Source organism: Oncorhynchus mykiss, chromosome 5 (genome assembly GCF_013265735.2).
Source record: "Oncorhynchus mykiss isolate Arlee chromosome 5, USDA_OmykA_1.1, whole genome shotgun sequence".
Taxonomy (NCBI): domain Eukaryota; kingdom Metazoa; phylum Chordata; class Actinopteri; order Salmoniformes; family Salmonidae; genus Oncorhynchus; species Oncorhynchus mykiss.
Window position 1 is genome coordinate 84175873 of NC_048569.1, and position 25782 is coordinate 84201654.

Sequence of the window (25782 nt, forward strand, 5' to 3'; positions counted from 1 at the left end):
ACATTTCTACAACTTAATTGGAGTACACCTATGATAAATTCAATTGATTGGACATGATTTGGAAAAACACACATCTGTCTATATCAGGACCCACAGTTGACAATGCATGTCAGAGCAAAAATCAAGACATGAGGTTGAAGGAATTGTCTGTAGAGCTTTGAGAAAAGATTGTGTCGAGGCACAGATTTGAGGAAGGGTACGAAAACATTTCTGCAGCATTGAAGGTCCCAAGAACACAGTGGCCTCCATCCTTCTTAAATTGAAACAGTTTGGATCCACCAAGACTCTTCCTAGAGCTGGACGCTTAGGCCAAACTGAGCAATCGATGGAGAAGGACCTTGGTCAGGGAGGTTACCAAGAACCCGATGGTCACTCTGACAGAGCTCCAGAGTTCCTGGGAGAAGGGATAACCTTCCAGAAGGACAAGCATCTCTGCAGCACTCCACCAATCAGGCCTTTATGGTAGAGTGGCTAGACGGAAGCCACTCTTCAGTAAAAAGCACATAACAGCCCGCTTGGAGTTTGCCAAAAAGCACATAAAGTACTCCCAGACCATGAAAAACAAGATTGATTCTTTGGCCTGAATGCCAAGCGTCACATGTGGAGGAAACTTGGCACCATCCCTATGGGACTGGGAGACTGATCAGGATTGAGGGAAAGATGAACGGAGCAAGTAATGGGATCCTTGATGAAAACCTGCTCCAGAGCACTCAGGACCTCAGACTGGGGGCGAAGGTTCACCTTCCAACAAGACAACAACCCTAAGCAAAACAGCCAAGACAACACAGGAGTGGCTTCGGGACAAGTCTCAATGTCCTTGAGTGGGCCAGCCAGAGCCAGGACTTGATCCCAATCTAACATCTCTGGAGAGACCTGAAAATAACTGTGCAGCGACGCTACCCATCCAACCTGACAGAGCTTGAGAGGATCTGTAGAGAAGAATGGGAGGAACTATGTTAATAAAGGTGTTCAAGCTTGTATCATCATACCCAAGAAAACTCGAGGCTGTAATCACTGCCAAAGGTGCTTCACAAAAGTACTGAGTAAAGGGTCAGAATACTTATGTAAATATAATATTTCAGTTTTTTTAAATTATACATTTGCAAACATTTCTAAAACCTGTTTTTGCGTTGTCATTATCGGGTGTTGTGTGTAGATTGATGATGGGATTTTTTTTTTAAAAACGATTTCAGGTTAAGGCTGTAACCTACCAAATTTGAAAAAAGTCAAGGGGTATGAATACTTTCCGAATGCACTGTATATCAAATAATTGGCGAGAGCACTAGAACAGTCTGCAGCCTCCCCTACTAGAGGTTTGAAGTCAAATGTCTGCTGTTTGCTGATGATATGGTGCTTCTGTCCCCAACCAAGGAGGGCCTACAGCAGCACCTAGATCTTCTGCACAATTTCTGTCAGACCTGGGAAAAACTGGCCCTGACAGTAAATCCCAGTAAGACAAAAATAATGGTGCTCCAAAAAAGGTCCAGTTGCCAGGTCTGCAAATACAAATTCCATCTAGACACCGTTGCCGTAAAGCACACAAAAAACAATACATACCTCAGCGCCACAGGTAACTTCCACAAAGCTCTAAACGATCTGAGAGACAAGGCAAGAAGTGTATTTTTATTTTTTGACCTCTTTTTCTCCCCAATTTCATGATATCCAATTGGTAGTTACAGTCTTGTCCCATCACTGCAACTCCTGTACAGACTTGGGAGAGGTGAAGGTCAAGAGCCATGCATTCTCCGAAACACAACCCTGCCACAGGAGTCAATAGAATGTGATGGGACATCCTGGCCGGCCAAACCCTCCCTTAACCTGGATGACACTGTGCCAATTGAATTAGGCCGATAACCACTAATTATCCAAATCCAGAAAAGAGCAATTACAGTTGAAGTCGGAAGTTTACATACACCTTAACCAAATACATTTAAACTCAGTTTTTCACAATTCCTGACATTTAATCCTAGTAAAAATTCCCTGTCTTAGGTCAGTTAGGATCACCACTTTATTTTAAGAATGTGAAATGTCAGAATAATAGTAGAGAGAATGATTTATTTCAGCTTTTCTTTCTTTCATCACATTCCCAGTGGGTCAGAAGTTTACATACACTCAATTAGTATTTGGTAGCATTGCGTTTAAAATGATTAACTTGGGTCTGTCACACTCATCGTAATGATTAGACCAAGGCGCAGCGTGAGTAGAGTTCCACATGTTTTTAATAAAACCGAAACTCAGCAAAACAAAACAAACATGCACAAACAAAACGTGAAGCTACTGGACTGTGCACTCAGGCAACTAAATGTAGACAAGATCATACAAACACAAAGGAGAAATAGCTGCCTAAATATGATCCCCAATCAGAGACAACGATAAACAGCTGTCTCTGATTGGGAACCATATCAGGCCAACATAGAAATACAAATTCACCTAGATGACCCACCCAAGTCACCATCATGCCCCAACCAACACAGAGAAAAAAACAGCCTACTATGGTCAGGGCGTGACAGGGTCAAACGTTTCAGGTAGCCTTCCACAAGCTTCGTACAATACGTTGGGTGAACTTTGGCCCATTCCTCCTGACAGAGCTGTTGTATCTGAGTTAGGTTTGTAGGCCTCCTTGCTCGCACACACTTTTTCAGTTCTGCCCGCACATTTTCTATAGGATTGAGGCCAGGGCTTTGTGATGGCCACTCCAATACCTTGACTTTGTTGTCCTTAATCTATTTTGCAACAACTTTGGAAGTATGCTTGGGGTCATTGTCCATTTGGAAGACCCATTTGCGATGAATCTTTAACTTCCTGACTGATATCTTGAGATGTTGCTTCAATATATCCACATAATTTTCAACCTCATGATGCTATCTATTTTGTGAAGTGCACCAGTCCCTCCTGCAGCAAAGCACCCACACAATATGATGCTGCCAGCCCCGTGCTTCAAGGTTGGGATGGTGTTCTTCGGCCTCCCCCTTTTTCCTCCTGGTCATTATGGCCAAACAGTTCTATTTTTGTTTCATCAGACCAGAGGACATTTATCCAAAAAGTACAATAATATTCCCCATGCGCAGTTGCAAACCATAGTCTGGCTTTTTTTATGGCGGTTTTGGAGCAGTGGCTTCTTCCTTTCAGGTTATGTCGATATAGAACTCGTTTTACTGTGGATATAGATACTTTTGTATCTGTTTCGTCCATTATCTTCACAAGGTTCTTTGCTGTTGTTCTGGGATTGATTTGCACTTTTCGCACCAAAGTACGTTCACCTCTAGGAGACAGAACGCGTCTCCTTCCTGAGCGGTATGATGGCTGCATCGTCCTATGGTGTTTATACTTGCGTACTATTGTTTGTACAGATGAAGTGGTACCTTCAGGTGTTTGGAAATTGCTCCCAAGGATGAACCAGACTTGTGGAGGTCTACAATTATTTTTCGGGGAACTCGGCTGATTTCTTCTGATTTTCCCACGATGTCAAGCAGAGGCACTGAGTTTGAAGGGATGCCTTGAAATACATCCACAGGTACATCTCCTATTGACTCAAATTATGTCAATTAGCCTATCAAAAGCGTCTAAAGCCATGACATAATTTTCTGGAATTTTCCAAGCTGTTTAAAGGCGCAGTCAACTAATATGTATGTAAACTTGTATGTAAAGTTCTGACCCACTGGAATTGTGATACAGTAAATGATAAGTGAAATAATCTGTCTGTAAACAAATCAAATTTATTTATATAGCCCTTCGTACATCTGCTGATATCTCAAAGTGCTGTACAGAAACCAAGCCTAAAACCCCAAACAGCAAGCAATGCAGGTGTGGAAGCACGGTGGCTAGGAAAAACTCCCTAGAAAGGCCAGAACCTAGGAAGAAACCTAGAGACGAACCAGGCTATGAGGGGTGGCCAGTCCTCTTCTGGCTGTGCCGGGTGGAGATTATAACAGAACATGGCCAAGATGTTCAAATGTTCATAAATGACCAGCATGGTCAAATAATAATAATCACAGTAGTTGCAACAAGTCAGCACCTCAGGAGTAAATGTCAGTTGGCTTTTCATAGCCGATCATTAAGAGTATCTCTACCACTCTTGCTGTCTATAGAGAGTTGAAAACAGCAGGTCTGGGACAGGTAGGAAGTCCGGTGAACAGGTCAGGATTCCCTAGCCGCAGGCAGAACAGTTGAAACTGGAGCAGCAGCACGGCCAGGTGGACTGGGGACAGCAAGGAGTCATCATGCCAGGTAGTCCTGAGACATGGTCCTAGGGCTCAGGTCCTCCGAGAGAAATAGAGAAAGAGAGAATTAGAGAGAGCATACTTAAATTCACACAGGACACCGGATAAGACAGGAGAAGTACTCCAGATATAACAAACTGACCCTAGCCCCCCGACACAAACTATTGCAACATAAATACTGGAGGCTGAGACAGGAGGGGTCAGGAGTCACTGTGGCCTCATCCGATGATACCCCCGGACAGGGACAAACAGGAAGGATATAACCCCACCCACTTTGCCAAAGCAAAGCCCCCACACCACTAGAGGGATATCTTCAACTACCAACTTATCATCCTGAGACAAGGCCGAGTATAGCCCACAAAGATCTCCGCCACGGCACAACCCAAGGGGGGGCGCCAACCCAGACAGGAAGATCACGTCAGTGACTCAACCCACTCAAGTGACGCAACCCTCATAGGGACGGCATGAAAGAGCACCAGTAAGCCAGTGACTCAGCCCCTGTAATAGGGTTAGAGGCAGAGAATCCCAGTGGAGAGAGGGGACCCGGCCAGGCAGAGACAGCAAGGGCGGTTCGTTGCTCCAGAGCCTTTCCGTTCACCTTCACACTCCTGGGCCAGACTACACTCAATCATATGACCCACCGAAGAGATGAGTCTTCAGTAAAGACTTAAAGGTTGAGACCAAGTCTGCGTCTCTCACATGGGTAGGCAGACCATTCCATAAAAATTGAGCTCTATAGGAGAAAGCCCTGCCTCCAGCTGTTTACTTAGAAATTCTAGGGACAATTAGGAGGCCTGCGTCTTGTAACCATAGCGTACTTGTAGGTATGTACGGCAGGACCAAATCGGAAAGATAGGTAGGAGCAAGCCCATGTAATGCTTTGTAGGTTAGCAGTAAAACTTTGAAATCAGCCCTTGCCTTAACAGGAAGCCAGTATAGGGGGGCTAGCACTGGAGTAATATGATCAAATTGTTTGGTTCTAGTCAGGATTCTAGCAGCCGTATTTAGCACTAACTGAAGTTTATTTAGTGCTTTATCTGGGTAGCCGGAAAGTAGAGCATTGCAGTAGTCTAACCTAGAAGTAACAAAAGCATGGATACATTTTTCTGCATCATTTTTGGACAGAAAATGTCTGATTTTTGCAATGTTACGTAGATGGAAAAAAGCTGTCCTTGAAACAGTCTTGATATGTTCGTCAAAAGAGAGATCTGGGTCCAGAGTAACGCCAAGGTCCTCCACAGTTTTATTTGAGACAACTGTACAACCATCAAGATTAATTGTCAGATTCAACAGAAGATCTCTTTGTTTCTTGGGACCTAGAACAAGCATCTCTGTTTTGTCCGAGTTTAAAAGTAGAAATTTTGCAGCCATCCACTTCCTTATGTCTGAAACACAGGCTTCTAGCGAGGGCAATTTTGGGGCTTCACCATGTTTCATTGAAATGTACAGCTGTGTGTCATCCGCATAGCAGTGAAAGTTAACATTATGTTTTCGAATGACATCCCCAAGAGGTAAAATATATAGTGAAAACAATAGTGGTCCTAAAACGGAACCTTGAGGAACACCGAAATGTACAGTTGATTTGTCAGAGGACAAACCATTCACAGAGACAAACTGATATCTTTCTGACAGATAAGATCTAAACCAGGCCAGAACTTGTCCGTGTAGACCAATTTGGGTTTCCAATCTCTCCAAAAGAAGGTGGTGATCGATGGTAGCAAAAGCAGCACTAAGGTCTACCAGCACGAGGACAGATGCAGAGCCTCGGTCTGATGCCATTAAAAGGTAATTTACCACCTTCACCTTCAAGTATTTACTCTGAGCATTATAATAACTTACGCAAAAGGGAAAAGGGGAACATAGGAAAAGGTTGCAGAGCTAGAACAACAGCCCGTAACAAGACAGCAGAAGATTTAATCGTCGATGAACCCGAAATGGCTAATGCTAACGCAAATAAGATAGCAGCAGCAAAAGAACCCTCATTTCGTGAGGTGATGAAGGAGGAATTGCGCGAAGCACTCACAGGCTTACGAGAGGAACTTCAAGAAGATCTAAGAAAATAACTAAATGAGTTCAAGAAGGACATTAACCAGAAACTGGAAGAAAACAAATTAGAACTTCACAGCATATCTACAAGAATGGGGGGCGCAGAACAGTGCATTGGGGAAACTGAAACATGGAACTCCGCAGTCAAAGAAATCCTTGAACAGTCACTGAAAAGCCAACACTCACTACAGACAAAAATGACAGAACTCGAAGGTTTCTCACGTCGAAACAACATTAGACTTTATAACGTAGTTGAGGGCGTAGAAAAAGACACTATGCCCAACTTCGTGGAGGGTCTATTCAAGGGCATACTTGAATGCGACACTGACCTGGGAATCGAGAGAGCACACCGAGCTCTGGCCTCAAACCCCCCCCCCAGCGGCGCCCCACCAAGATCCATAGTAGTACGGTTCCTAAAATTCTCAGTCAAAGAGAAAGTCTTACATGCAACCTGGAAAAAACCTGTTAAACTTCCAAAGAGTGTTCTTTGATCATGACTACGCAGGAGAGGTACTGAAAAGAAGGAAAGAATACACCCCCATTAAGAAAGCACTTAAAGAGAAGGGTATTTGCTTCCAAACACCATTCCCGGCAAAAATGCATGTATTTCTGGAAAATGGCCCGGTTACATACGAGCATGCAGACGAGGCGGCTGAGGACCTGAAGTCAAGGGGCTTCCCAGTGGAGTATACCGCCAGGGGAAAGGCGACATCACCAGTGGAAAGACTCGAGCAAGCTCTCCCATGGATCATTGTTGACAAGCAGGGTCATGGAGAAAGAGGGAAACCATCTCGGCAAGAGGACGTTCACATCCGAGAGAGACTCAGGCATTTCCAACGGGGGAAGATCTAAGACACTGAACCGGATTTAACAGAATTAATAGTTACCACGAGCTGTTAAGACTTTGGGTTGTTACGGTTGACATTGCAATAGGTCAAATATCTCCCCTATTTTCCCCCAATGCTGAACAAGGGTGAGTAGCCAAAAACATGTGTTCTTTACGAACACACTAAGTAGCGTCACGTTAATAACATAAATATTAGCTAAGGATTAATGACATATTGACAACGGGGCGACAGAAGGGCATATCAAGGGGAGGGTTCATGATTTGCAAGCATGACCGATATAGTTTTCACTTGTAATTAACCGATGTGTATAAGCTACGAAATAGGCGCCCTTATTATTTCCGGTTCCACCAGGTCTTGTTTGTGACTACATCACGCATTTTCATATCTGAGCGAGAGGCCCCTACAGGCTCATCCCCTCAAACCCCAGAGGCAAGAGACAGTCCTCTGACATGGGAGTCCAAATACCAAAGTATTTTCCTACTTTGGTTTACTTTATTATCGCTCTTGATTTTTTGTTCATTTTTAGGTTCATGATAAGCAGGCAGACATGGTGCACAGGTTTTTTTGTTTATATCGATGCATCATCGGGAATTTAAGGTCATAAGTCTCAATGTAAACGGACTGGGGAGTGACATCAAGAGAAGTAAGGTCATAAGTCTCAATGTAAACGGACTGGGGAGTGCCATCGAGAAGTAAGGTCATCAGTCTCAATGTAAACGGACTGGGGAGTGACATCAAGAGAAGTAAGGTCATCAGTCTCAATGTAAACGGACTGGGGAGTGACATCAAGAGAAGTAAGGTCATAAGTCTCAATGTAAACGGACTGGGGAGTGACATCAAGAGAAGTAAGGTCATCAGTCTCAATGTAAACGGACTGGGGAGTGACATCAAGAGAAGTAAGGTCATCAGTCTCAATGTAAACGGACTGGGGAGTGACATCAAGAGAAGTAAGGTCATCAGTCTCAATGTAAACGGACTGGGGAGTGACATTAAGAGAAGTAAGGTCATAGCAAAGATGAAACGGGAGGGCGGTGACATACTATTCTGGCAGGAAACTCACTTATCCACACCTGAACACGAGAAACTCAAGAAAATGGGATATACAGTAGGAACACTTTTTTTTCTTCTTACAAAATGGGTAGAAGGGGAGTTGAAATCTTGATCCCAAATTCAGTTAATTTTGAGTTTATGTCAGAAATAAAAGACAAGGAGGGTAGATTTATACTTGTTAAATGTAAACTGGATAACAAGGAAGTTACATTATTTAATGTATACGCACCCCCGGGAGATTCAAAAGGTAAAACAGGAAATTGAACAGATTTATAGAGAAGAAGTAGAGAAAAAGCTTAGGTTCCTGAAACAACAATATTATGAAGCAGGCTCAAAGGCAACCAAATTACTAGCATGGAAACAACAAGCACAGAATACAATTTTCAAAATAAAAGACCCCAAAACAAAAAAAGATCACATGCAAATTAGATGAAATACAGAATGCATTTGAATCATATTACAAAAATCTGTACAAGCAACCAGAGAAGGCAGATGCACAGACAATAGAGCACTTTTTGAACTCACTCGATTACCCCTCAATTGGGACAGAGCAAAATGATAGACTAACTTCATAAATATCCACCGAAGAGATTAATAAAGCAATATCTCAGCAAAAAGCCAACAAGTCTCCAGGCACTGATGGCTTCCCTTCAGAATGGTTCAAGACCTTCAGAGAACAATTAGCACCTCTACTTAAGGCCTGTTTTAACTGGACTCTGAGGGAGGGGGGTCTCCCACCGTCATGGAGAGAGGCCATCATATCAGTAATCCCAAAAGAGGGTAAAGATAAGAACAAATGCCGTTCATATACACTTCCTCCAAAAGCTACGGGAACAAACTGCGTAGTTTATCAGCTGCTAACGTGATGTATCAGGCGTAGAAAGCGCTGTCATGGCTAGAAGGGATGAATATTTTGTGAGCATGTATTTTTCCTAGCGGGTTAGGATAATACCGAGGTAAAGAGAGTTTCAGGTTGGATATTCGACGGATATTCGCCTGTAGTTTTATTCAGGTCCACCAACGGTTTGTCCCAAGATGGCATAGCAGTTCAGACGTATTTTTGTCCTCGTCCTGTCGTGTCCCATATATATATATATTTACAACTTTTTTTTTCACATACATTTTTAATTTTCCAAAAACTAATCTTCAGAACACTCTCCTGCAATCCGCTTCACCAATTTATATTTATATAAAAAAGTATTATTTACCTCAGATCTGTAATCCTCCGAGAGGCTAGCCAGAAATTAGCCAGAAGCTAGCCGGGAGCTAGCCAGAAGCTGGTCCAGAAGCTACTCAGAAGCTGGTTCAGAAGCTAGTTCAGAAGCTAGTTAGCTTCTTTACTGGCTAATCGTTAGTACTCAGCTAACCACGGTTTGTGGTCATCGGCTGTCCTTTGGCTCGAGAATCTATCGCCAGTTTTGTACGGCGCGGTGCAGCGCAGCGCGGCTCGGAACGGAACATACCGGACCAATTTTTCTCTCCGTGTCCCTGGATTTCGGCCGCTGGCTCTGGACATCCATACCTGGATCTCACAGCTAGCTAGCTGCTATCCGTGTGACTATCGGCTTTCGTCGATTCCGGAGCTAACATCAATTGTTCCGGAGCTAGCCAGCTGAAGAGTTCCATCAATCACTCCTGGGCTGCAGTCACTTATCCGGACCCGTTTTGCTGCCTACGCGGAGCCCCACCGGGCCTTCACAGCTGGACTGCCGACGTTGTCTACCCGAGGGAGTTGTCCGGCTGGCTCCTCCGGCGCGACGTTGCCTGGGCGCCTATCTGCGGCCTGCTAGCCGTTGGCTATCTTATCGGCTGCTATCTGAATAGACAATCGGACAATTTTTATTTTATTTTTATTTATTTATTTTTCTTCTTGGGCCTCTATAACTATATCTATTGTTTTTATTTTTGTTGTTGTTGTGTGATTTGGATTAATCCCCTCTACCACACGGAAACCCACTAATCTACTGACGGAACGCAAGAGTTGGCTAATAACAGACCTCCATCCTATGCTAGCTTGCTCCTATGCTAGTTTGCTACCGATTTAGCTGTCTAAATCGCCGTGACCCCCAACCAACCTCTCCACTCACTGGACCCTTTTGATCACTCGACTAAGCATGCCTCTCCTTAATGTCAATATGCCTTGTCCATTGCTGTTCTGGTTAGTGTTTATTGGCTTATTTCACTGTAGAGCCTCTAGTCCTGCTCATTATACCTTATCCAACCTATTAGTTCCACCACCCAAACATGCAATGACATCTCCTGGTTTCAATGATGTTTCTAGAGACAATATCTCGCTCTTCATCACTCAATACCTAGGTTTACCTCCACTGTATTCACATCCTACCTTACCTTTGTCTGTACATTATACCATGATGCTATTTTATCGCCCCCAGAAACCTCCTTTTACTTTCTGTTCCAGACGTTCTAAACGACCAATTCTTATTGCTTTTAGCCGCACCCTTATTCTACTCCTACTCTGTTCCTCTGGCGATGTAGAGGTGAATCCAGGCCCTGCAGTGCCTAGCTCCACTCCTATTCCCCAGGCGCTCTCTTTTGACGACTTCTGTAACCGTAATAGCCTTGGTTTCATGCATGTTAACATTAGAAGCCTAAGTTTGTTTTATTCACTGCTTTAGCACACTCTGCCAACCCGGATGTTCTAGCTGTGTCTGAATCCTGGCTTAGGAAGACCACCAAAAATTCAGACATTTTAATTCCAAACTACAACATTTTCAGACAAGATAGAACTGCCAAAGGGGGCGGTGTTGCAATCTACTGCAAAGATAGCCTGCAGAGTTCTGTCCTACTATCCAGGTCTGTACCCAAACAATTTGAACTTCTACTTTTAAAAATCCACCTCTCTAAAAACAAGTCTCTCACCGTTGCCGCCTGCTATAGACCACCCTCTGCCCCCAGCTGTGCTCTGGACACCATATGTGAACTGATTGCCCCCCATCTATCTTCAGAGCTCGTGCTGCTAGGCGACCTAAACTGGAACATGCTTAACACCCCAGCCATCCTACAATCTAAACTTGATGCCCTCAACCTCACACAAATGATCAATGAACCTACCAGGTACCTCCCCAAAGCCTTAAACACGGGCACCCTCATAGATATCATCCTAACCAACTTGCCCTCTAAATACACCTCTGCTGTTTTCAACCAAGATCTCAGCGATCACTGCCTCATTGCCTGCATCCGTAATGGGTCAGCGGTCAAACGACCTCCACTCATCACTGTAAAACGCTCCCTGAAACACTTCAGCGAGCAGGCCTTTCTAATCGACCTGGCCGGGGTATCCTGGAAGGATATTGATCTCATCCCGTCAGTAGAGGATGCCTGGATATTTTTTTTAAATGCCTTCCTAACCATCTTAAATAAACATGCACCATTCAAGAAATTTAGAACCAGGAACAGATATAGCCCTTGGTTCTCCCCAGACCTGACTGCCCTTAACCAACACAAAAACATCCTATGGCGTTCTGCATTAGCATCGAACAGCCCCCGTGATATGCAGCTGTTCAGGGAAGCTAGAAACCATTATACACAGGCAGTTAGAAAAGCCAAGGCTAGCTTTTTCAAGCAGAAATTTGCTTCCTGCAACACTAACTCAAAAAAGTTCTGGGACACTGTAAAGTCCATGGAGAATAAGAACACCTCCTCCCAGCTGCCCACTGCACTGAAGATAGGAAACACTGTCACCACTGATAAATCCACCATAATTGAGAATTTCAATAAGCATTTTTCTACGGCTGGCCATGCTTTCCACCTGGCTACTCCTACCCCGGTCAACAGCACTGCACCCCCCACAACAACTCGCCCAAGCCTTCCCCATTTCTCCTTCTCCCAAATCTGCTCAGCTGATGTTCTGAATGAGCTGCAAAATCTGGACCCCTACAAATCAGCCGGGCTAGACAATCTGGACCCTTTCTTTCTAAAATTATCTGCCGAAATTGTTGCCACCCCTATTACTAGCCTGTTCAACCTCTCTTTCGTGTCGTCTGAGATTCCCAAAGATTGGAAAGCAGCTGCGGTCATCCCCCTCTTCAAAGGGGGTGACCCTCTTGACCCAAACTGCTACAGACCTATATCTACCCTACCATGCCTTTCTAAGGTCTTCGAAAGCCAAGTCAACAAACAGATTACCGACCATTTCGAATCTCACCATACCTTCTCTGCTATGCAATCTGGTTTCAGAGCTGGTCATGGGTGCACCTCAGCCACGCTCAAGGTCCTAAATGATATCTTAACCGCCATCGATAAGAAACATTACTGTGCAGCCGTATTCATTGATCTGGCCAAGGCTTTCGACTCTGTCAATCACCACATCCTCATCGGCAGACTCGACAGCCTTGGTTTCTCAAATGATTGCCTCGCCTGGTTCACCAACTACTTCTCTGATAGAGTTCAGTGTGTCAAATCGGAGGGTCTGCTGTCCGGACCTCTGGCAGTCTCTATGGGGGTGCCACAGGGTTCAATTCTTGGACCGACTCTCTTCTCTGTATACATCAATGAGGTCGCTCTTGCTGCTGGTGAGTCTCTGATCCACCTCTACGCAGACGACACCATTCTGTATACTTCTGGCCCTTCTTTGGACACTGTGTTGACAACCCTCCAGGCAAGCTTCAATGCCATACAACTCTCCTTCCGTGGCCTCCAACTGCTCTTAAATACAAGTAAAACTAAATGCATGCTCTTCAACCGATCGCTACCTGTACCTACCCGCCTGTCCAACATTACTTCTCTGGACGGCTCTGACTTAGAATACGTGGACAACTACAAATACTTAGGTGTCTGGTTAGATTGTAAACTCTCCTTCCAGACCCATATCAAACATCTCCAATCCAAAGTTAAATCTAGAATTGGCTTCCTATTTCGCAACAAAGCATCCTTCACTCATGCTGCCAAACATACCCTTGTAAAACTGACCATCCTACCAATCCTCGACTTTGGCGATGTCATTTACAAAATAGCCTCCAATACCCTACTCAACAAATTGGATGCAGTCTATCACAGTGCAATCCGTTTTGTCACCAAAGCCCCATATACTACCCACCATTGCGACCTGTACGCTCTCGTTGGCTGGCCCTCGCTTCATACTCGTCGCCAAACCCACTGGCTCCATGTCATCTACAAGACCCTGCTAGGTAAAGTCCCCCCTTATCTCAGCTCGCTGGTCACCATTGCATCTCCCACCTGTAGCACACGCTCCAGCAGGTATATCTCTCTAGTTGCCCCCAAAACCAATTCTTTCTTTGGCCGCCTCTCCTTCCAGTTCTCTGCTGCCAATGACTGGAACGGACTACAAAAATCTCTGAAACTGGAAACACTTATCTCCCTCACTAGCTTTAAGCACCAACTGTCAGAGCAGCTCACAGATTACTGCACCTGTACATAGCCCACCTATAATTTAGCCCAAACAACTACCTCTTTCCCTACTGTATTTAATTTATTTATTAATTTTGCTCCTTTGCACCCCATTATTTTAATTTCTACTTTGCACATTCTCCCATTGCAAATCTACCATTCCAGTGTTTTACTTGCTATATTGTATTTACTTTGCCACCATGGCCTTTTTTGCCTTTACCTCCCTTATCTCACCTCATTTGCTCACATCGTATATAGACTTGTTTATACTGTATTATTGACTGTATGTTTGTTTTACTCCATGTGTAACTCTGTGTCGTTGTATGTGTCGAACTGCTTTGCTTTATCTTGGCCAGGTCGCAATTGTAAATGAGAACTTGTTCTCAACTTGCCTACCTGGTTAAATAAAGGTGAAATAAAAAAAATAAAAAAATATAGACCTATCGCAATTCTTAACACAGATTATAAACTATAAGCATCAATAATAGCCAAAAGAATGGAGAACATAATCTCAGAATTGATCGACGGAGATCAAACTGGTTTCATACAAAATAGGCAGACACAGGACAATATAAGGAGAACACTACATGTCACGGACCACATTACTCAGAATAAGACAAGTGCAATATTAATCAGCCTAGATGCAGAAAAAACATTTGATTCAGTGGGATGGGATTACCTATTCCAAGTTATGGAAAGATTTGGTTTCAACAAAGAAGTGATACAGTGCATCAAAACACTGTATTCATGTCCGACCGCTAGAATAAAGATAAATGGACATTTGACACGAACGATAAAATTAGAGCGAGGGGCAAGACAAGACTGTAATCTTTCACCCACGCTCTTCTCCTTGTACCTAGAACCATTCGCACAGTCAATAAGACAGGACCCAACCTTAAAGGGAATAACAATAAGAGGCAGTGAACATAAGATATGCATGTATGCTGATGACGTTCTGTTATTCCTTAAAGACCCAGGCTCAAGTGTACCTAGATTGATGGATGTTTTACAAACATTTGGAACATATTCAGGGTATATGCTTAACGTACACAAGACCCAAACCCTAGTATATAATTATACCCCACAGGAAGAGATGAAGAGTAGGTATAACTTCACCTGGACCTCTTCATCCATTAAATATCTGGGAGTAAATTTACCAAAAGATACACCCAAACTTTATTGCATGAATTACGATCACATTAACAAGAAAATATATGATGACCTAGACAGGTGAAATTCACTTCCCTTAGATCTTAGTAGTAGAATTGAAACAATCAAAATGAACATCCTGCCAAGGTTACTGTATTTGTTCCAATCACTGCCCATAGAAATCCTGCCTAAACAGTTTAGGGAATGGGATAAACGGACATCAAGGTTTATCTGGAACAGTAAGAGAACAAGAACTAGATATACAACATTACAGTTAACAAAAACTGTGGGGGTATGGCCTTACCAAACCTTAAAGATTATTATGTGTCAGCCCAATTGAGACCCCTGGTGTGTTGGTGCAATTCAGAATACGAATCCAAATGGAAAGACATCGAGACTACTCTGACAGAGATGCCCATACAGTCAGTACTGGGAAATAAGGACATGATAAAAGAAATATACAATAGACAAAATCAGTGGATTTATTTCTCTCTGAAGACATGGTTTAGGGTAATTAAGCTAAATCATTTAGACAGAGAGATCAAACTGCTGAGTTGGCCCGCATACAACCCCAGCTTCATCCCTGCAACTCAGGACAGCAGGTTTAAACAATGGACGCAGAAAGGCATCACATCATTCAGTACAATTATAAGGAATGGGAACCTAGATAACTTCCAAGACCTAAGTAAAAAACATGGCTTGGATAAACAAGATTTTTACAGATACCCACAAGTTCGACACTATTTCTTAAGGGAGATAAAAGTGACTGACCCCTGAGCACCTCCAAAATTAATCCAAGTATTCACTAACGCATACAACTTGGGGAGTAAGAAAAAAATGATTTCAAATCTCTAATTGGGTATTCAATCCTCAAAGAAACATTCTACAAACTATATTAAAAATAAATGGGAGGAGGAACTTACCATTGAAATAACTGATGAAACATGGTTGAACATATTAGAGACTCAACATAGCTCCACCAACTCAAGGTCATGGAGAGAATTCTGTTGGAAGAATGTTGTATGTTTCTTCATAACACCTAAACTCAAATCAAAACAGACGGGCTCACTACACCCTTGTTGGAGAGAATGCGGTCAATTGAGGGCGGACCACTCTCATATCTTTTGGACTTGCCCTGCAATCGAAACTTACTGGGGAGAAATAAGATCTAACATTGGAAAAATAATGGGATTTGACATAGAACAAACATACTTTGTACATGGGTGAAATACCTGATAACTTACACAATAGATAAAAGTACCTATCGAAGGTCCTACTGGCAGCCAGTAAAAAGGCTATCACTAGGAAATGGCTTCAAAAATACCCTCCCACAGTGACACAATGGATAGACATTGTAGAAGAAATACACCACATGACCTTTGCTTTAAGAACTCAACAGGAGAGAGGTCAAGAATACTGGGAAAAATGGGTTCCGTACTTGGAAAAGGTCTAATTCAAAGATGTCAATGTAACTAATATGATGATGAAGGTATGAAGTGCACTGTAACTGACAGATCTTTTTTTGTTTTGTTGTTCTTTTATTTGACTTTATTTGTAATTTCTTTGTGTTCCTACAGTAAAAACAAAGTTTAATTATTATTTTTTTTAAATGTGTGGAGTGGTGGAAAAATGAGTTTTAATGACTCCAACCTAAGTGTATGTAAACTTCTGACTTCAACTGTACAACCACCTAAAAGGAAGTGATTCCCAAACTTCCATAACAAAGGCATTACCTACAGAGAGATGTATCTGGAAAAGAGTCCCCTAAGCAAGCTGGTCCTGGGGCTCTGTTCACAAACACAAAAATACCCCACAGAGCCCCAGGACAGCAACACAATTAGACCCAACCTAATCATGAGAAAAAAAGAAACAATATAATTACTTGACCCATTGGAAAGAATTAACAAAAACCCTGAGCAAACAAGAATGCTATTTGGCCCTAAACAGAGTACACAGTGGCAGATTACCTGACCACTGTGACTGACTAAAAATTAAGGAAAGGCCGCAGTAGGCAGACCTAGCTCTCAAGAGAAGACAGGCTACTGCCCACAAAATGAGGTGGAAACTGAGCTGCACTTCCTAACCTCCTGTCCAATGTATGGACATATTAGAGACACATGTTTCCCTCAGATTTATTTATTTTCCCTTTTGTACTTGAACTATTTGCCTATCGTTACAACACTGTATATAGCAATAATATGACATTTGAAATGTGTCTATTCTTTTGGAACTTTTGTCAATCAATCAAATGTATTTTATAAAGCCCTTTTTACATCAGCCGATGTCACAAATTGCTATACAGAAACTCAGCCTAAAACCCCAAACAACAAGAAATGCAGATGTAGAAGCACTGTGAATAGGAAAAACTCTAGAAACCTAGAGAGGAACTGAGAGGAACTGGCCAGAATAAAAACAAAGGTCAACTCAGTTAGTCTGTGTAGGCATTTTGTTATGTATTTAGTTAGCTATTTAGCAGTCTTATAGCATGGAGATAGAAGCTGTTCAAGAGCTTGTTGGTGTCAGACTTAAGGCACCGGTACTGCTTTCCCCTGCGGAGGCAAGAGAACAGTCTATGGCTTGAGTGGTTGGAGTCTAACGATTTTCCAGGCCTTCCTTACACACCACATGACATAGAGTTCCAGGATGGCAGGGAGCTCGGCCCCAGTGATGTACTGAGCTGTCAACACCACCCTCTGTAGCGCCATGCAGTCGAGGGCAGTGCTACTTCCATACCAAGCCATGATGCAGCCAGTCAAGATGCTCTCAATTGTACAGCTGTATAACTTTTTGAGGATTTGGGGGCCCATGCCAACCCTTTTCAAGGTTCAGCTCCTTGAGCAGCTCCTTGGTCCTGCTGATGTTGAAGGAGAGGGTTGTTGTTCCGGCCCCACACTGTCAGGTCACTGACCTCCTCCCTGTACGCTGTCTCATCATTGCCGGTGATCGGGCCTACCACCGTTGTGTCGTCAGCAAACTTGATGATGGTGTTGGAGTCGTGCGTGGCCACGCAGTCATGGGTGAACAGGGAGTACAGGAGGGGACTTAGCACACACGCCTGTGGGGCACCCATGTTGAGGGTCAGCGGGGCGGAGGTGATGTTGCCTACCCTCACCACCTGGGGCCCATCAGGAAGTATGGATGGAGGGGTTGGAGGGGTCAATGGTGTTGAGTACTGAGCTGTCAATGAACAGCATTCTCACATAGGTATTCCTCTTATCTAGGTGGGTGAGGGTAGTGTGGAGTGCAATTGAGATTGCGTCGTCTATGGATCTGTTGGGGCGGTATGCAAATTGGATTTGTCTAGGGTTTCTGGGATGATGGAGTTGATGTGTGCCATAACCAGCTTCTCAATGTACTTCATGATTACAGATGTGAGTGCTACAAGGTGGTAGTCATTGTGGCATGAAGCCTTAGAGTTCTTGGGAACAAGAATTATGGTGGTCATCTTAAAACATGTGGGGATTACAGACTGGGACAAGGAGAGGTTGAAAATGACAGTGAAGATACCTGCCACCTGTTCGGGGCATGCTCTGAGAAAGCACCCTGGAATACCATAAGGCCCCGTGGCCTTGCGGGTATTGACCTGATTAAAAACTTCTCACTTCGGCCTCGGATTGCGAGATCACCCACACCCGGTACAATGGTGTTATTGTCAAAGCTGGGTCTTCCTTTGTAATCTGTAATGGACTATAGCCCCTGCCACATGTGGCAGTCATTGGAGTCTATGTAATATGATTCCACCCTATTCCTATATTGTTCTCTTGCTCGTTTGATGACTCTGCTGAGGTCATTGTGGGACCTCTTGACCTTGATCCTGTCCTCAGCCGTAGCCTCAGGGTTGTCTGCAATAGCCCTGTGTGCGGTAGCCCTATCCTTTAGTTTAGTGCCAACTTTAGTGTTAATTCAGGGCTTTTGATTTGGGAAGCAGCGAATCTGTGGGGACAAGTCGCCGATGAATTTCCTAATGAAGCCAGTGACAGAGGTGGTTAGCTCTTCGATGTTATCCGCGGAGTCCCAAAACATGTTTTTATCAGCTCTAGCAAAGCAGGCCTGAAGTATAATCTCTGATTCCAGAGCATTTCTCAAAGGACAAGTCACAAATAATTCCCGTTTGAGCTTCTGCTTTTAAACAGTAGCAGGAGTATGTATGGAGTCATGATCTGATTTGCTGAATGGCGGACGAGAGGGTAGCCAGCTTGCCATACACTGGACCAGTAGACAGTGTCCTACGCCCCACCTGGCGGGCACTGTTTTCCAGCAGTTTTGTTAGCAACGGAGAGGGCAGGTGTTCGGCAGGCGGGAGAAAAGGACACTGTGTGCTAGCTTAGCCAGCTAGTCCTAACACTGTGTGCTAACTAGCTAGATAGCTCGCTAGTTAGCGGCACCATGTGCTAGTTAGCTGGTCCCGCCTTCCGCCTGCTGTGTCCCGGTGTCATCCTTAGGACTACCTGGCTAAACTGCAGTGCTAGCGGGAGGCAGGGATGACAGGTAGGTGGGTGAAAAACTCAGATAATACTTTTTATTTCCCTTTTGACCCACATTCCAAAGTGTAACACAAGCGGGAAGGGGGGGGGGGGGGGGGGGGGGGGGGGGGGTCATTCATACAGGGACCAATGGGGTGCTCGGGGGGGGGTTCATGCAGATGCAGGAACGCCACGAATTTTGGGCTGCAGTTGCACACTACTTAAAATATATATACAGTGCCTTGCGAAAGTATTCGGCCCCCGTGAACTTTGCGACCTTTTGCCACATTTCAGGCTTCAAACATAAAGATATAAAACTGTATTTTTTTGTGAAGAATCAACAACAAGTGGGACACAATCATGAAGTGGAACGACATTTATTGGATATTTAAAACTTTTTTAACAAATCAAAAACTGAAAAATTGGGCGTGCAAAATTATTCAGCCCCCTTAAGTTAATACTTTGTAGCGCCACCTTTTGCTGCGATTACAGCTGTAAGTCGCTTGGGGTATGTCTCTATCAGTTTTGCACATCAAGAGACTGAATTTTTTTCCCATTCCTCCTTGCAAAACAGCTCGAGCTCAGTGAGGTTGGATGGAGAGCCTTTGTGAACAGCAGTTTTCAGTTCTTTCCACAGATTCTCGATTGGATTCAGGTCTGGACTTTGACTTGGCCATTCTAACACCTGGATATGTTTATTTTTGAACCATTCCATTGTAGATTTTGCTTTATGTTTTGGATAATTGTCTTGTTGGAAGACAAATCTCCGTCCCAGTCTCAGGTCTTTTGCAGACTCCATCAGGTTTTCTTCCAGAATGGTCCTGTATTTGGCTCCATCCATCTTCCCATCAATTTTAACCATCTTCCCTGTCCCTGCTGAAGAAAATCAGGCCCAAACCATGATGCTGCCACCACCATGTTTGACAGTGGGCATGGTGTGTTCAGGGTGATGAGCTGTGTTGCGTTTATGCCAAACATAACGTTTTGCATTGTTGCCAAAAAGTTCAATTTTGGTTTCATCTGACCAGAGCACCTTCTTCCACATGTTTGGTGTGTCTCCCAGGTGGCTTGTGGCAAACTTTAAACAACACCTTTTATGGATATCTTTAAGAAATGGCTTTCTTCTTGCCACTCTTCCATAAAGGCCAGATTTGTGCAATATACGACTGATTGTTGTCCTATGGACAGAGTCTCCCACCTCAGCTGTAGATCTCTGCAGTTCATCCAGAGTGATCATGGGCCTCTTGGCTGCATCTCTGATCAGTCTTCTCCTTGTATGAGCTGAAAGTTTAGAGGGACGGCCAGGTCTTGGTTGATTTGCAGTGGTCTGATACTCCTTCCATTTCAATATTATCGCTTGCACAGTGCTCCTTGGGATGTTTAAAGCTTGGGAAATATTTTTGTATCCAAATCCGGCTTTAAACTTCTTCACAACAGTATCTCGGACCTGCCTGGTGTGTTCCTTGTTCTTCATGATGCTCTCTGCGCTTTTAACGGACCTCTGAGACTATCACAGTACAGGTGCATTTATACGGAGACTTGATTACACACAGGTGGATTGTATTTATCATCATTAGTCATTTAGGTCAACATTGGATCATTCAGAGATCCTCACTGAACTTCTGGAGAGAGTTTGCTGCACTGAAAGTAAAGGGGATGAATAATTTTGCACATCCAATTTTTCAGTTTTTGATTTGTTAAAAAAGTTTGAAATATCCAATAAATGTCGTTCCACTTCATGATTGTGTCCCACTTGTTGTTGATTCTTCACAAAAAAATACAGTTTTATATCTTTATGTTTGAAGCCTGAAATGTGGCAAAAGGTCGCATAGTTCAAGGGGGCCAAATACTTTCGCAAGGCACTGTATATATATATATATATATATATATATATATATATATATATATTAACAACAGAAAGTATATGAGGGAACACAAGTATATATAGATTATAAACAATGGGCAATCGAGCTAGGAGGTACAATATCACATTACAATTACACAAGGACCTTAGGGGACATACATACACTTACAAGCAGTTGCACACTACTGCCTCGCTTCGCCCCTTCTGTATGTTGATTTACCAACCGGAAGCGCTAGCCGGAAGTTGCTCCCGTATTCGTGACGTGTACTTGTAACTACTATTTGCAGTTGCTGCTGACATCAAATTCCATACTCAAATGCGGCGAGAGTTTGCTGATAAATTATAGCTTCGTTCAGTATCATAGGAAAGGGATCGTGATACGACCTACAAAAATGACAACCATGTTCGCAGATACTATTCTTATTGTTTTTATCTCTGTTTGCACAGCTCTGTTAGCTGAGGGTAAGTAACTAACGTTACAGTAGCTAGCCAACGTTAATTTTAGCTAAGCTATCTGGCTGACTTTAGCTAGCTACCTGATACTGACTTTCTAATTTTGGCTAGCAACCATCAAACATATTCGTGATGTATTTTATTTGGTTAACGCTGAGTGCTGTAGATGTTTTGTCATTTGGAAACCTGTTTAATCCGGGGCATGAGTAGCACGACGCTTCTTAGCTTTGGGACCCAACATTGGGTGGGAGTCTGTCTTTATGAGGCTACAGCCATCAGATCTAAGAATTGCGAGCTCTCGGCCAGGTCACTGGGTATCTGTAAACGACTTTGTGACAACGGCTGATGTTAAAATGACTTTATGAAATACATGTGATTGATTGATGGTCACCATTGGTGTACTAATGATAATAACCGCATACTTGTTATTTGTAGTTAGTGACAGAGCTTATGTTTCATCAGGAGATGATTGGGGCATCATCTAATACACATGCATGATTTTATATGCACATTCATTGATATGTTGATGTATTGATTGCTCTAAATGTAGTATTTGCCTAACCTTTAAACATCTCCATCCTAAGGAATTACATGGGTGTTGGTGTATCGTACTGCAAAGTACAAGAGTCTGAAGGCAGAGGTGGAAAAGCAAAGCAAGAAATGTGAGTGTCTTTTTAAATACATTTTCATTGCTTTTCACAATTTACACACAGACGACATTGTTCAGTTCTTGGATCAAATGTTATTTGTCACATGCACCGAATACAACAGGTAGATCTTACAACAGTTGTAGACCTTCAACACCATAGTACCCTCAAAGCTCATCACTAAGCTAAGGATCCTGGGACTAAACACCTCCCTCTGCAACTGGATCCTGGACTTCCTGAGGGGCCACCCCAGGTGGTGAGGGAAGGTAACAATACATCTGCCATGCTGATCCTCAACACTGGAGCTCCCCAGGGGTGCGTGCCCATGACTGCATGGCGACTCCAACGCCATCATTAAGTTTGCAGACGGCACAACAGTTGTAGGCCTGATCACCGACAATGACGAGACAGCCTATCGGGAGGAGGTCAGAGACCTGGCCGAGTGGTGCCAGAATAACAACCTATCCCTCAACGTAACCAAGACTAAGGAGAGGAGTGTGGACTACAGGAAAAGAAGGACCGAGCACGCCCCCATTCTCATCGACGGGCTGTAGTGGAGGAGGTTGAGAGATTCAAGTTCCTTGGTGTCCACATCAACAACAAACTAGAATGGTCCAAACACACCAAGACAGTCGTGAAGAGTGCACAACAAAGCCTATTCCCCCTCAGGAGACTGAAAATATTTGGCATGGGTCCTGAGATCCTCAAAAGGTTCTACAGCTGCACCATTGAGAGCATCCTGGCGGGTTACCATAAGACTCCTGAACAGCTAATCAAATGGCTACCCAGACTATTTGCATCCCCCCCCCCCCCTTACAGTGAAACACTTACTTACAGGCTTTAACCAATAGTGCAAAAAATGTATTAGATGAGCAATAGGTAGATAAAGAAATAAAACAACAGTAAAAAGAGAAGCCTTTTTGTCCTAGACTTGGCACTCCGGTACTGCTTGCCATGTGGTAGTAGAGATAAGTCTATGACTGGGGTGGCTGGGGTCTTTGACCATTTTTAGGGCCTTCCTCTGACACCGCCTGGTATAGAGGTCCTGGATGGCAGGCAGCTTAGCCCCAGTGATGTACTGGGCCGTATGCACTACCCACTGTAGTGCCTTGCGGTCAGAGGCCTAGCAATTGCCGTACCAGACAGTGATGCAACCAGAGTAGCAATGCTCTCGATGTTGCAGCAGTAGAACCTTTTGAGGATCTCAGGACCCATGCCAAATCTGTTTAGTTTTCTGAGGGGGAATAGGTTTTGTCGTGCCCTCTTCACGACTGTCTTAGTGTGCTTGGACCATGTTCGTTTGTTGGTGATGTGGATGCCACGGAACTTGAAGCTCTCAACCTGCTCCACTACAACCCTGTCGATGAGAATGGGGGTGTGCTCGGTCCTCCTTTTCCTGTAGTCCACAATCATCTCCTTTGTCTTGATCATGTTGAGGGAGGGGTTGTTGTCCTTGCACCACACGGTCAGGTCTCTGACATCCCTATAGGCTGTCTCATTGTTGTCGATGATCAGGCTATTGTGTCATCAGTAAACTTAATGATGGTGTTGGAGTCGTGCCTGGCTGTGCAGTCATGAGTAAATAGGGAGTACAGGAGGGGACTGAGCACGCACCCCTGAGGGGCCCCCGTGTTGAGGATTCGCGTGGCGGATGTGTTGTTACCTACCCTTACTGTTGTTGTTTTCAAGGGTGACGGCTCTGTAGTGAAAACTATTTTTTTATACAGTATATGTATTTGAATATTACAGTGGAGAAGAAGAAGGAAACCATTACAGAATCTGCAGGACGTCAACAGAAGAAGAAGATTGGTAAGAAAGAAGAGTCATGTGTTTATACAGTATGTATTTGGACCAAAGCTTTCCTGGACCATAGCTATCGTCTCATCATAAATTTGACAAGAATATTACGATAATATATATGACAGTTGGTGTATATAAAATAATATGTGGTCCCCATACACAATGTTTTAATTTCAACTTCAGAGAGACAAGAGGAGAAACTGAAGAACAACAACAGAGATCTATCCATGGTGAGAGAAATGTGTTTTTTTGTCATACAAATTAAACAAGCCAACGCCCTGTGTATTCCTTCCCATTTGCTATCTAGCTTCATTGATGAAGGGGTGACCACATTTCATCTGACTGTCCTCCCGTCTTGTGTTACAGGTACGAATGAAGTCCATGTTCGCCATTGGCTTCTGTTTCACAGCGTTGATGGGAATGTTCAACTCCATGTGAGTGTACAGACAATGACAAATGCTATCTGTTAGATCTAGTGGCACGGGTGGCTACTCTGTTATGATGACAAACAACTCACTGTGTTCATTGTGAGTTTTTTTTGTTAAGCAATTGCTCTCAGCTCAAAGTTAGTCATTCAATGCACCTCCTTACCCACCACGTGCTAATATCATTGTCTGGTTTTAGCTTTGATGGAAGGGTGGTGGCCAAACTGCCATTCGTCCCACTGTCCTACATTCAGGGTCTTTCCCATCGCAACCTTTTGGGCGAGGACTTCACTGACTGCTCATTCATCTTCCTGTACATTCTCTGCACCATGTCCATCAGACAGGTAACTCAACTGACACTATTTTACCACCTGTCATGGGATGCAGTATATTGACAAGAGTAGCAAATACTCGGCTAACAAAAAGAGTTAAGGACATACATTTATGGATTTGAAGTTGAAGGTTTCCACAGACCCAATCTCTTAAAATATGATACACATTCAACAGCTTATGGTTCACAACTTTCCAGAACTTGGACTTCTCCTAAATATCCTTGGTTTCTGTCTAATTGCTATGTAAATATTGTTTCTATCCATCCACAGAACATCCAGAAGATGCTGGGTCTGGCCCCCTCCAGAGCTGCCACCAAGCAGGCTGGAGGTTTCTTGGGACCCCCTCCCCAGGCAGCTAAGTTCTCCTAAGAACCAAGCATATGGGTGGCCTTCCAGGCTGACTACATTACATTACAGTCCAATGGTTGTGTACCATGTCATCGAGTGTGCAGCCGAGCATCAGATCCTATATCATATGATGTGATTTTTGCAATGTAGTCTGCTTAGAACACGTCTTCAGTCCTAATTCTACACTGTGACTGTCTGGCCACAGAGAGAAGGGAGAGGACAGCCCCCTCATCTGTACAGAGAATGACATTGCTGTCACAAAGATGGATGGGACGTATACATTGAATACATACTTTGTATACATTGAATACCATCAGCAGCTACTGTATCATTCATTCATTACTTGTACCCATTATTTCATTGAAGTTTGTAGTGTACCTGGTTTGACCCATTTTCCTTATTTTGATGCTTTAAGTTTTAGTTCGATTAGTTTGACATTAAAGTAGCTATTATTGTGAGTGCTAATGATTTACAAAATGTTACAAAAGTGTGAAATATATCCTGTTTATATTCAGCTAAACATTGTGATAAGATGCTAAACAAAAATCGTATGAGATTGGAATAAATTAAGCAGACCTGGGAGTGGATTGGCTGTTTGGTTAATCAGTACATTATGTGATTGCCTGGCTCTGTAGTATTTCATTTCTTACTTAATGAATAAATGTTTTATCAAATTTTAGCCTGTTTGATGCTGTTTTCTTTTCTTTCTTTGCAATTTTGTATGATCTATGTCTGCTACCACAGAATATCAGAAGTAAAACAAGTATTCA

The 25782-nt window shown here is 43.4% G+C and overlaps 1 protein-coding gene across 1 annotated transcript; it reads left to right on the forward strand.

Moving 5' to 3' along the window:
- Window positions 1-21315: 21315 nt before the first annotated feature.
- tmco1 (transmembrane and coiled-coil domains 1) lies at window positions 21316-25782 on the forward strand. Its single transcript, NM_001160668.1, is given in 7 exon segments — window positions 21316-21469; window positions 22045-22122; window positions 23857-23916; window positions 24091-24137; window positions 24274-24341; window positions 24532-24676; window positions 24935-25782. Coding segments are annotated over 7 exon segments (567 nt in total). The 5' UTR covers window positions 21316-21399; the 3' UTR covers window positions 25034-25782.